General features: G+C 47.2%; 1 protein-coding gene across 1 annotated transcript in view; it reads left to right on the top strand.

Moving 5' to 3' along the window:
- LOC147730242 (multidrug and toxin extrusion protein 2-like) overlaps positions 1 to 12,892 on the top strand; it is an 832,471-nt gene that overhangs the window by 135,110 nt on the left and 684,469 nt on the right. The window contains exon 5 of the mRNA XM_086955003.1: positions 4,085 to 4,127. Coding sequence (XP_086811129.1) covers positions 4,085 to 4,127 — 43 coding nt within the window. The remainder of the gene's footprint in view (positions 1 to 4,084; positions 4,128 to 12,892) is intronic.

Here is a 12,892-nt window from a genome sequence, read left to right as displayed (position 1 = left end):
AGAGCAGCCACATGGTCTACCACACACACATTTACGAAACACTACTGTGTAGATGTGCACTCCAAACAGCAGGCAGCTGTAGGGCAGGCTGTTCTAAAAACACTTTTTCAAACTGCTGCAGCTGGCACAGGCGGCCGCCTCTAATGGAGGGACTGCTATGTATTCTATGCACAGATATGAATTCAGCAGCCCACATGCCTCGAACCGAATATGCTGCTTACCAGTATGCATCTGTTCTTGGCATGTAGGGCTGCTGACATTCATATCGCCCGCCCTCCTCCCCGCTGCCTGTAGCGGCTGCAGCACTCAGAATCACTCTTAGCATGGTCATCACTCACGGTGTTACACTCCATCTTCGCCACAATGGCTAAAAACAATCTGGGGATGGAGTTGATGCCCATGCGCACTGTAGTCCAGGGGAGGAGCCACCTGTCTTGCGATACTTCGAAGACTCTTCCAGGACAACAATGTGCGATCAACCGGACCCAACACTAGGCGGCGATCAATGCCAAGATATGAATGTCAGCAGCCCTACATGCCAAGAACAGATGCATACTGGTAAGGGGCATATTCGTTTTGGGACCTATTACCTTGCATTACAGTTGCAGTGGTTCACCAGATGGATGTCAGGTAGGCTCAGGGGAAAGGAGGAGCTGAGTCTTTGCTTCCCACCACTGAGACCACTATCCCAAATTGTGCTAAAACTACCCATGCGAAGTAATACTCTCCCTCTGAAAGTACGAACAGCGTGGTTATGCTGGAATAGAAGTTTGAGGCGAGTGCAGGTTACGTTTCCATACGCCCCAGAAATCCTGTTGCTGCTCTGCGTGGCGTTGCCTCATGGAGGAACCTGGCGGGAACTAGTAACTTGGGGAGAGAAGGGGCTTAAGACACTAGGACTTGTATGAGGAAGGTGCCATGATTCCATTCCAAGACCTCCAGGAGCGATTTGACTTACCCCGGGGAGACTTCCTTCTACATACAGCTCTTACTGCGGCCATACGAAAGCACTTAGGAGGGGGTTGACTGAACTGCTGTTGTCAATGTGGTCCCAGTATGTGGTGACGGCAGCAGGGACATTTAAGGCGGTCACATGCTTATACAAGCTCATGACCCAAGAAATGGCACTCCCACTGACGGCACTGAGGCAAAAATGGGAGGTGGATCTTGGGGAGGATATCACTGAAAAAAACTTGGGGGGGGAATTAGTGGAAAAGGCATGAAAAGTACCAGGAATGCCAGATTCCAGCTAATAAACTTCTATGTTCTACACAGAGCGCATCTTACCCCAGCAAAGATTAATGAGTACTTCAAGACACAATTGGCGGCTTGTCCGTGTTGTAATATGGAGGGTGCAGACTTTTACCCTATGTTCTGGAGCTGCCTACGGATGGGGAATTTCTGGGGAGAGATCACCAAGGTACTGGCTGAAGTAACTGGTAGGAAAATAGAGGCAACACCGAAGGTCTGTCTACTGCATTGGTATCCCCACACAGCAAAAAACAAAATAGCAGGCACATTTTTGGATCTGGGGTTCTTTCCAGCTAAAAGGTACATTGCTATGCCCTGGAAGGCAAAAAAGGGCCCGAATATGACTAGATGGCCGACAACTTGTTAAATAGGCAGAATGTGAGGGGAGAGCAAGAATGCAGGGAGCGGAAAGAGCTAGGAATGAGAGAGCGGAGGAGACGGCGAGAGCATGGGAGGTGCTGGTGATATCGCTGAAGAACATAGAGGATATGGAAGTTGAGGACCAAGTGGAGGATATCCCTGAGGCCTCAGGATAAAGTATAAATATTGAAGCATGACATGGGGCTGGCTTCCAAGTTATCTGATGTAAGGCATGGGTGCACCGGCGGTGGACCTCTGCTAGATGAACTGACCCCAAGATCTATGGTATGGAAGCGGAGGCATGCCTGACTGCTCCGAGCAGTTGCTCATTGGGAAGTGGCACACCTGGGAGGGGAGGGGGAGGTGGATGGGAGGAGGTGGAATAGGGTAACATGGGGTATTAAGTTCACAAGCTAAATAGTGCCAAGCATGGATGGTTAGACCTTTACATCATGGGGTAAATACCGGAGCTGGAGGGAGAGGGGGCTCTGGTTAGCGGCGCTCCTTTCAGTCAATTGAAGCATGTAGAACATAGTGGACTCTACCTCCAGAGTTAATATTTCTGATGTCGAATTCTGATATATGACTATGTATGTAAAATCAAAGTTTGTTTAAAAAAAAAAATAATACACCATGTGAGGCTTTCTCAGTCATTCTGAATGTGATGTACCTCATCAAGGACAACTTGGCTATCCCTGTCTGATTACATACTTTTGTATCTACTCAGGTGACCTGAATAGACTTTGAGAACGTTTGAGTCTAATGTATTAGTATTATTAGAGAATCTTCAAATGTATTCTGTAGTAAAATGTTTCCCGTTTGTTCCCCATTAATGCACATCTTAGGAATCATCTTCTTATGTAGTGGATGTATGAAATCATTTGTCTAAATTCTATAAAAGGACCTTAATTTCCACGGTTGAGAGTTCACCTTTTCCACACTTTAGAAGGCAAATATATGCTATATTTTCTACTCAACTTTACCAGGTTGTTTGTACTTATGATGTATATGCCTGTGTGCTAACCTGATTGATGGTCCAGCTTCGACATTTCTGATTTATATTCTTTAAGTAAACTTTTAAACTTTGGCCCATCTCAGTTATTTTTATTGACAATGTCACAGCTTTATTACAATGAGAGATTCTAAATAAACTAGAAAATGGTCTAGTTGGGGTAGAGGAGGGCACTAGAGTCCGTACAGTGACTACACTGCTCCTGGTTCAATTAGTTGGCACACCTTGGATAAGCAAACTGATGTGTGCGCTGACAGCAATTACCATTGCCTGTCTCATAAACGCAATGTGCCAGATTTATTTGATCAGGTGTGTTAATAACGCATTCAAGGCGTGATTACAGCTAAATGTGCCACACTTGACTGATTGGGATTGAAGTATTTTCTTTCCTGCACTCTGTACATTCACTTTCTTGGGTCCGTTGGTTGATTGTTGGACTCCCCCACATTATCTTCAAGAGATGCTTGTGAATGCTCACTCTTGTTAATTTGAGTCAAGTAAAGAAAAGTTTATATTTTGCCTCGTGTGCAGAGCCATAGGATGGGCCCCACACTTGAACCCCTATGGTTGTGGCCCCTGCCTGCTCCGTGTTACCATGAACGGGGTCTGACACTCTCACACAGTATCTTTTTATTCTTTAATCAAGCCATTAAGCCCTGAATCCAATAACCTATGCTTGTATGCCGTCTTTCTTTAGATTTATCACTTCGATTTAATCATTTATTCATTAAGGAAAAAACGTTTCGTTTGCATGCATGTAAGTCATATTCTCTAGTAAAAGGATGCTCTCAAACGATTTGGTGTGGCTGCCTGAACAGTAGTACATTTTGTGAAATCCTGCTTGCGATCTAGGGAACGTCTAAGAGGTTTGCATTATACAAGTACCTCATTCACACACACATTCTGGTGGGTTTAAAACTGCTCACATGTGGCGGATGTGCAAGTTAGTGTTTTATGTCTAACTGCTTAGCAGCAAAGGACCTGAATTATAAAAAAAAAGCCTTTAATTCTGAAGGTGCAGTGAGTTTAGTTTGGAGACTGCTGGAGTAAAACCCTGGCCTGGGTCCTATTCAGAAACCTTTTACTCAATCTATACTTGTCTAAAGCGCACCTCACAGTTTTTTTGGCTGTAGTTTAGTGGTCGCGCCAGAAGCTGGGTGTTTAGATTATACAAAATGTAAGGAAAGGCTTCTACTGGGTGCCCTTAGTGGTGGCCGTTCTATACAATTAAATGTGATACATGTTCTTAGATCACTATTCTGTTTATGCTTCTTATGCACATTGCCTCTGAAATCGGATACTGGTTTTGTGTTCTGTATGTCATTAAAATGCTTTAGAAAAGTCAAGTTGAGGCATATTCAAAGGGTAGAAAATGATTAATTCATTAAAGCATGTTGTCAGAGTCTGGAGTGTGAGTGACCGGTCCTAACCTCCAAATGTTATTTTTTCTTGTTTTTTCAGATTAACACAGTTGTATGTTATGATATTCATCCCTGCACTTCCTGTAAGTTTCCTATAGTACTAGTTACTTTTTTGCATGAAAGTTAAACATTTTGTCGCATGCATTGTTATTTTTTGTGATACTTGATCAGACAAGTACAGTTTGTCCAAGGTAAAGGTTTTTTTTTATATCTTTTTTAATTTCTTTATTGCTTTATTTTAACAACATGCAGAAGCAGTGAAATATCGGTAAACAAAGATGCGATAGTCCGACATTTCCCAAATCAAATAAAACATATCCTATCCATTACAATATATATCTGCATCCACAGTTAGGATAGTGTCCAGTTATAAGTACATAACCGCTTGCACCCCACTGAGTAATATATAGAGATTGCAGATGATATAAACCCTCCACCCGTCATCAATAATCAGTTTACCACGCTCTCTCAAGCCCTTCCCCAGTATACAAATTTCCTGACTCTATTCCTGCCCCCTTTCAATGGATTGTGTGTCTTGCTCTGCTTGCTGTTGGAGATAGTCTCTTAAAGGTTGCCAAACGTCCTTGGGGCAGGATGTTGGTGGCTGTAGGCTTGCGTATAAGTCACTGTTGGTGTCACAGGACATGCTCTTGAGCCATACTTTAACTGTATGTTTTTGTTGAATGCCCCAGCGAATAACTATTTCCTGCTTTGCCAGAAGCATTGCAATTGCTACAAATCTGCGTGTGCCTTTGGGCAATGTATCATCAATGCTAGCAAAGGGGAAGTTGTCAGTTGCATCCCGGTCATTTGTTGGAGCTGTTCATGTACCTCCTGCCAGTAAGCGCTAATCGCACTACAGGTCCAAACCATGTGTATGAACGTAGCCCCCTGTGTGTTGCAATTGGGGCAATGCGTAAAGTAGGTGCTATTGATTCTAACCATCTGTTGTGTTGTAACATAGGCCCATCAAAGTATCTTGAAGTGTAGAAGTTTGTGTCTGTGGTTGCCGCACACTAGTTTAATTTGTTTGCAGCACCCCTTCAATTCCTTATCAATGATAGAAATAACGGGGTTACCCAATGCACTCAAACAACAGTAGAACATTTGTTATGTAACATACAACGTTTGGTACAAAAACAAAATGACAGAAGATTTTCGGAAACTCCAGAAGGAGAGTAGTTTGTTGGAGTCCTTTAATATGTCAAACAGCCAGCCGACTCGTGTTTCATCGCTATTGCGAATTCTCAGGGCTAAAATGGCTGTGTCAAATTCAGAAGCTACATTCTACCTCCCAGTCTTCAACCGTACCGCCGGATAAGGAGAGCCGATGGATCGACTCAGCCGGCGGGAAGGCTTGTGAAACGGCGTCCACGGCCATGAAGGCCTCTAGCGATGCGGCTCTGCTAGGGCAGTATGACCGTGCCCTGTGGGAATCCCTTCAGCAGTTCACGGAACTCCTGCCAAGATTTAAGAGGGAGGACTTCCAGGAGATACTCAAGGAAGGGATGCTGGTTTCGAACCAGGTCATCAGCGCGGCTGCGGTTGTCTCTCTGTTGGCGGCCCATGGGTATTGTCATGGGATCAACCAGCGGCGCCATGCTTGGCTCAGGCTCACATCACTCCAGCCGGAGGCCCAGCAGCGGGTGGCCAATCTGCCCTTCTCGGGGGAAACCCTGTTCGGCAAGCATGCCGACGATGAGATGGCCCGGATGAAAGCGGAGGCCCAGACCATGACGGCTGTGGGCTTGGAGAAGATAAAAGAAAAGAAGGCCTACCGCCCGTTCCAGAGAAGGTTTGGTGCACAGGGCAGAGGGCGAGGACAGTCTTCGGGACAGCAGCAGCAACAACAGCAGCTGTACCGGAGACCCTTCCAGAAGCGCCAGAAGGGTAGAGGGGGCCAGCAGTCCTCTACAGCGAACAAAGGCCCGGCTGGGTCTCGACCCTGAGCGGTTACTTCCCCTACATCCGTTACCCGCTCCGGTTGGGGGAAGCGTTCAATTTTTTCTGGCAGAGTGGAGAAAAATTATTCAGGACAAGTGGGTGCTGAATATTGTTTGCAATGGATACAGTCTTCGGTTCACCAGCCCGCCTCCATCAATTCCTCCGGTCAGCTCGCAGTTTCAGCTGCGCGAGCTCCAGGCAGAGGCCGATATCCTGTTAAGGAAAAGGGCGATAGAAGATGTACCTCTGTCTCAAAGAGGAAGAGGTCTGTACTCCCGGTTCTTCCTGGTTCGCAAGAAGGACAAGAAAGAGTTCAGGCCCATTCTGTGACGGGCAAACAAGTGGATTCGCAGAGAGAAGTTTCGTATGCTGTCGTTGCATCAGATTTATCCTCAGTTGCAACAGGGAGACTGGCTATGTGCTATAGACCTACAAGATGCGTACTTCCATGTGCCCATTGCACGCAAACACAGGAAGTTCCTGCGATTCCAGGTCGGCGCCAATCATTATCAGTACACAGTACTACCATTCGGACTGAAGTCTGTGCCCAGAACATTCTCGAAGTGCATGGCGGTGGTAGCAGCACACCTACGGAAGAACAAGGTGTTTGTCTACCCGTACCTGAATGATAGGTTGATCAAGGCCTCCTCCTTCTCGGAAGCTCAAGCACACTTCCAGAAGACGTGTGTTCTCTTGAACAAGCTGGGGTTGCACATCAACATGTCCAAGTCTGTCCCGACTCCGGTCCAGTGCATTCAGTACTTGGGAGCCACCATCAATACGCTGTCAGCAAGCGTGTCTCCTTCTGAGGAGCTAAGATTATCACTCCTTTGGAAGGCTCAGGCTCTTATGACCACTCCATCTACAACAGTGAGGACGGTGTCTTCTCTACTGGGATCGATGGCCACTTGTATCTTCCTAACGCCCGACTGCACATGAGAAGGTTGCAGGAGTGCTTGGAGGATCAGTGGGATCAGAGGAAAGGGTCTTGGGACGACAGGATACGACTGTCTCTGCATGCTCTTCAGTCTCTGAAGTGGTGGTGTTCAGCGGAGAATCTCCTCAGAGGGGTTCCCTTCCACAAGGACATTCCCACTCAGACTATTGTGACGGATCCTTCTCTCCAAGGGTGGGGGGCGCACGCTGGAGACTTACAGATTCAAGGAACGTGGTCCCCGACGGAGTCCACGTATCACATCAACTTCCTGGAACTCAGAACTGTTCACTTGGCACTGAAGGCCTTTCATCCGTCCTTCCAGACCAACTCTCTGCTTGTACAGACGGACAATACGACCACGATGTATTACCTCAATAAGCAGGGGTGCTCGAGATCACGCACTCTGTCTCAGGAGGCGTAGGCTATCTGGCGATGGCTTCTGGCCAGAGGACTGACGATAACGGCTACCCATCTACCAGGTGTGCAGAATGTTCAGGCGGACGCACTGAGCAGACTGATTCAGGAAAACCACGAATGGGTCATAAACGACGAAGTACTAGGAGAAGTCTTCGCAAGTTGGGGGATTCCAGACATAGATTTGTTCGCCACCGCCGAAAAGAGCAAATGCCTAGACTTCGCCTCCAGGTACTACCAGCAGGGGATGCTGGGGAATGCGCTATGGATCAACTGGTCAAACAGCTTTCTGTATGCTTTTCCACCCATTCCCCTGATTCCGGCGGTGCTCATCAAGCTGTCCCAGTCCAGGGCGCGGATGATCCTGATTGCCACGGAATGGCCCAGGCAGTGGTGGTTCACGGACCTGCTTCACCGGTCTCTCCTTCACATACGGCTGCCGTGTAGGCCGGACCTTCTCACGAAGTTCGGGGGGCAGATGTTGCACCCCAACCTCTCTTCTTTGAGTTTGGCGGCATGGCTCCTGGGATAGTGCAATATGGCCATTTGAATCTACCTGAAGATTGCATGGACATACTGAAGGAGGCTAAGCGACCTTCCACTCGGACTTCCTATGCTTACAAGTGGAAGAGATTTTGCTTCAGGTGCAAGTCCAAGAATTATGACCCGACAACGTGTAAGGAAGAGGTCATCATTCCATATCTTCTGCATCTGGCGCAGTCTGACCTTAATATCCATTCCATTAAAGTTCATCTTGCTGCGCTGACTGCCTACAGGAAATGCCCTTCTTTCAGATCCCTGTGATCAAAGATTTTCTGGAGGGCTTGAAGAAAGTGTTCCCTCCTGTTCGGCTTCCTTCGCCTTCATGGGAATTGAATGTGGTGCTGTCCAGATTAATGAAGGAGCCTTTTGAACCTATTCATAAGGCTTCGTTGCAGCACCTGTCCTGGAAGGCGGCGTTCCTCGTGGCCATTATATCGGCCCGCAGGGTGAGTGAAATTCAGGCGTTGTGTTGCCAGGAACCTTATACTGTATTTCATGCTACTAAGGTTGTTATGCGTACTCACCCTAAATTTCTTCCTAAGGTTATATCTGATTTTCATGGTAACCAGACCATAACCTTACCTACGTTTTTTCAGAATCCTTCCTGGATGTTGACATTTTATCTGGATAAGACCAGGGATGTTCGTAGGTCAGACCAATTGTTCATCAATTATGGATCAGTCAGGATGGGTCTTGCTACCTCTAAACAGTCCATCTCTAGGTGGATTGTGTCCTGCATACAACTGTGTAACCAAAAGGCTAATAAGACCCTAGGGGGAAAACCTAAGGCTCATTCCACCAGGGGCAAAGCTGCCACGACTGCTTTGCTCCGTAATGTTCCAATTGCAGAAATCTGCAAGGCGGCCACTTGGAAGTCGGTCCATACCTTTGCTAAGCATTACTGCCTGGATACTGATGCCAGGGCAGACGCTCAGGTTGGGCAGGCTTCGCTGCGAAATCTGTTCGCACAATAGTGGTGTAATTTCTCGTTTCGCCACCGCCGCTTGGTGTGGGGATGGGCTTGCCATTCTATTCACTAGAATATCACTATACACAGAGATCCCCTACTACAGAAGGAGTAGTTTCTGTCCTGTAACTCCAGTTCTGTTGTAGGGGTATCTCTGTTATAGTCATAAGCGCCCACCCTCCTCCCAGGTAGAGAGATAGAGACAGAGATATTCAAGTAAGGAATGCTACAGGTCTGGCGTGTTACGCCTTCAAAAAGAACTGAAAGTAAAAGGGACCTGCAGTGCATTCTGGGATACTGTGAAGTTCTGGAAAGTCCTCTTAAAGGCACAGTATCCTGTTCTGAGCCACATAATGGCAGCCTATGGGGCTTGTCTGTTCATGTCTTCCTCTCTATCATTCCAGAGGTTTTTTGCTGCTAAAGCAAGGGAAATCTGGACAGACTTTGCTGTTTGTGGATTTTTAGTGGAATTTCTAGTTGAAGTACTGGACAGTGTAGCATGTTTATATGTATTGTAATCTTGTCTTGTAAAGCGCATGTATCACCCCGCCATGGGGTATCTCAGCGCTGTAGACTGCTGGGGAACCCGTCCTGGCTTTCCCTGTGAGATGGTCCCTGCTGGGTATCTCCAAGGTGAAACCAGGCATCCCCGGCGTATGTGGGGGGCCGTTGTGGAGATAAGGCAAGCTAATGCCCGGAGTTGCCGAGTGTGATCCCCGGTTAGAGTAGGCACAGAGGCGAGAATTATCGAGTCCGCTGACCCTGGTCCACGACCCTGCCGCGTCGGGAATTGAACCCTGGTCCCGGGCCGTCCTCTGCTTCCGGGTCTGCCACCTCTAACCAGTGAGCCACACCACTCCATATAGGCTGCATTATCTGTCTTTAATTTTTTCTTAAGTGTCTGTGCATTTCTGCATTTTTAGATACCTTAAGAGATTATTTTTGATTGCTCCGGGGTCCACGCACATGGGCGGGACTATTCACTCGATTGAGGAAATAGAAATTTTACATGGCCAATGTGTCCCCTGCGTGTACCCCACGTTTAGTGTATGTGCATGTCACCCATGCATTTTCCCTCTCATGCTTGCAATAATAATGTCTCTGCATTTCCGTCCCACATTAGAATGTCAGTTACCAAGCCTTCCATGAAAGAAACGTTAATTCTGCACTGAGGCCTATGTTGCCAATGTATTTGCATTGTGCACGTTTAACATCGAGATGAACCCGTTTTGTGGCTCAGCCTGAGCCAGTCTCCGAATTCAGGTTTCTTGCCTCCAGACGCTCTGAAAGCTGCAGCTCAGCTACGTATCCCTGACCTCTCGCATACTTTTGGCTCAGCCGAGAGGGGCCCAGTCCGGCCTGCCAAGACAGTATTTTGCACACAGTTATCTGCATGCTCCACAGAAAACACATTCCTGCCTCGTGAAGAAGGTAAACAGAACCCGTCTTCAGAGATAGGGCCTAGCCTTTCTGTCTCAGTTTAAGTGATTTACAGAGCTTGCATCCATAGAAAGCCCATGGCCCCCACGCAATGCACGAAGAAATATATGCACACTCCGGCTCTTGGTGATGAGCAACCTTTGCTTGAGCGACCTTTACTTCAGACAATACATCCTCCAAACTTAAGATATCAGATAATACCAAACATGCAGGTCGTCCTGACACTGAAGGCTTCTCTACTAGAACGAAAGTCAGCTCCCCCCAGCTTCCCCCAGTTACACGTTAATTGCACGTCATGACCAAGTTGCGTACACAAGTAGGGTAAAGGTTCCAGCTGACCATGCAGACCCCCTCCATGTATCCACCCACCTATGACTCGCCTATGACTCCTCAAGTGAATGCCCATGTGTACGCCTCCTTACACGCCCTTTTGCACGCCCACATGCTCTTATATCTCTCTTTCTCTTGTTCTGCCTGGAGCGCTCCTCCTTCTCTATGCAAGTCAATGTATCTTCAATGTATAAATATTGTACTCTGTGAATAAAGTTCAGAAGACCCTTCCTGAACCTTAGTGGTGATGGAACCCGATTCTCCCTTAACTCGAGTTACTGAAATAAAGCCCTTTTGAATCGGACACCACGGACTCTGCCTCTCATTATATGCATGACCCTTTGTTTAAGTATAGAAATTCTGACAGGGTAATATTTAATTTACCACATAATTCTGGCGCCCGAATAGGGACAAGTCCCCTTCCCCACGCGCCGGCGATGTAGGTCCAGCCCTTGCCCCCTTCTACAGCCGTGACGGACTTCAAAGTGTACACGCCAGCGGGATTTCCTGCTTACTCCCTCAGGCCCACGGAGGAGACGGACTGCGACCAGGCATCCACACGAGGCGGTGAGGATTGCAGATCATCCCAACCAGAGCCCAAGCCGTGAGAGAGCAAGGTCCGAGGTTTCCAGAGACCCACCTGTTCCGAGGCGCATGCGCAGTACCGCAGTACCGAGTTCACGCAGTATCGAGTTTCCGAGGCCTTCAAGTTCTGCTTCCCGGTGAGTACCGTTATTGGGAATGCATAAAGATTAAAGTTTCAAGACGTGTCCGTTCACACAGGCACGGTAAAGACGGGTCCATTTCGGTGGGCACGGTAAAGACGTGTCTCTTTATGAGACCGGTATGGTTGTACTGTATTCCAGTGCATAAAGTTAACTGTTTTCAAGTTCATGTTTTTCCCCATGTATCAGTTAGAATGTATCTGTTTTAGTGTTGTAGTGTGAATGATTGTTTCAGTCAGTCTATTTTAGTGTGTATTGTGTTTTCATTGTGTCGGTTTCAACATGCCACTTGTTTTCGAAATTACGTCAGATAGGGACCAGGAAAGGGATACTCGAAGAGCCAGTTCCCGTCCCGCCTAGAGACACACCTGGTCATTATATGTATAACAAACACGGGCTAGATGCCATATTGTTTTTAGACTTATGGGTAGATTACACGAAGGATTTAGAGGAGAAGTACAGATGGCCTACCTCAGGAACATGGAATTCTGAATGCATTATGAAAGTAAAGGAAGCGCTATGGAAAAGGAAAGTAAGACCGTCACAGAAAGATGCCATCGAGTTATGGCGTAAAGAAGCGCATAGGAGAGCAGAGAAAGAATTCCACCAAGCAGAGAGAAGTAAACAAGCAGCGGAAAAAGCCAAAGAAAAAGAACTGCGGGAGGAGGGGGAACAGGTCAAGGCAGAACAGGCTGATAGAGAAAGAAATGCCCTCGTTGCTGGTATTTATCCCGTCCTTTCAGAAGAACTAGCTAAAGTGACCCCTTCCGAAACACCCCGTAGGTTGCGTACGCCACCACCATTTCCCTTTAGAGTACGTAGACAGAAGCCGACAGCATCAGAAGCTTTTATTTCCTCCTATCTAGAAGAGCCCGCACCGGACTATGTAAACGCAGATTTCCCTCCGCCCTATCAGCGGCTCAGCTCCTACAGCTCCAGCATACCGTGAAAGAGGACGTAGGGCCAGGGGCCGTAGGGGGAGGGCCACCGCCAACGCCACAAGCACCGCTAGGGCCACCACGAACGCCACAAGCGGCATCAACACCTTTTAAGTATTCTGTAGGTGTAACAATTCCACGCTGTATATACGATCCAGTACCAGGAGAGGGTTCAATGCTCGTGTTTTCACTAAGATTAAGACATGCTGTCGACTATTTGGTCACATTACCAGAAATGAAGGAACACCTAGATAAAATATACCATTTCATTAGAACGGGGGAGGGACCCGAGTGTATAGAAAAGGCCATGGAACACAGAAAGGTGGAGGTTAAGAACTTCATTCTACGTTTTATGATTAACTGTCTGATCAGGGAACAAGACCAACCAGACAAAGATGTAAAGCAAGGTCTGATGGATTGGAGTGACAAAATAGATGCCGGTCGGCATGATAGACAGGGACAGACAGAATGTATGTACAAGAAAATACGAAAGGAGATCTTAGAAATACACAGTGAAGAGTCTGACGGGCAGTTTGAGTCATCATCGGAAGATTTTGAGCCAGAAAACGAGGCAAAGGACAAAATGAATTACGTAGGCAAAGCACGACAG

This window comes from Lissotriton vulgaris, chromosome 2_1, assembly GCF_964263255.1.
Source record: "Lissotriton vulgaris chromosome 2_1, aLisVul1.2, whole genome shotgun sequence".
Classification (NCBI taxonomy): Eukaryota; Metazoa; Chordata; class Amphibia; order Caudata; family Salamandridae; genus Lissotriton; species Lissotriton vulgaris.
This window is presented reverse-complemented; position numbering and strand designations above follow the sequence as displayed.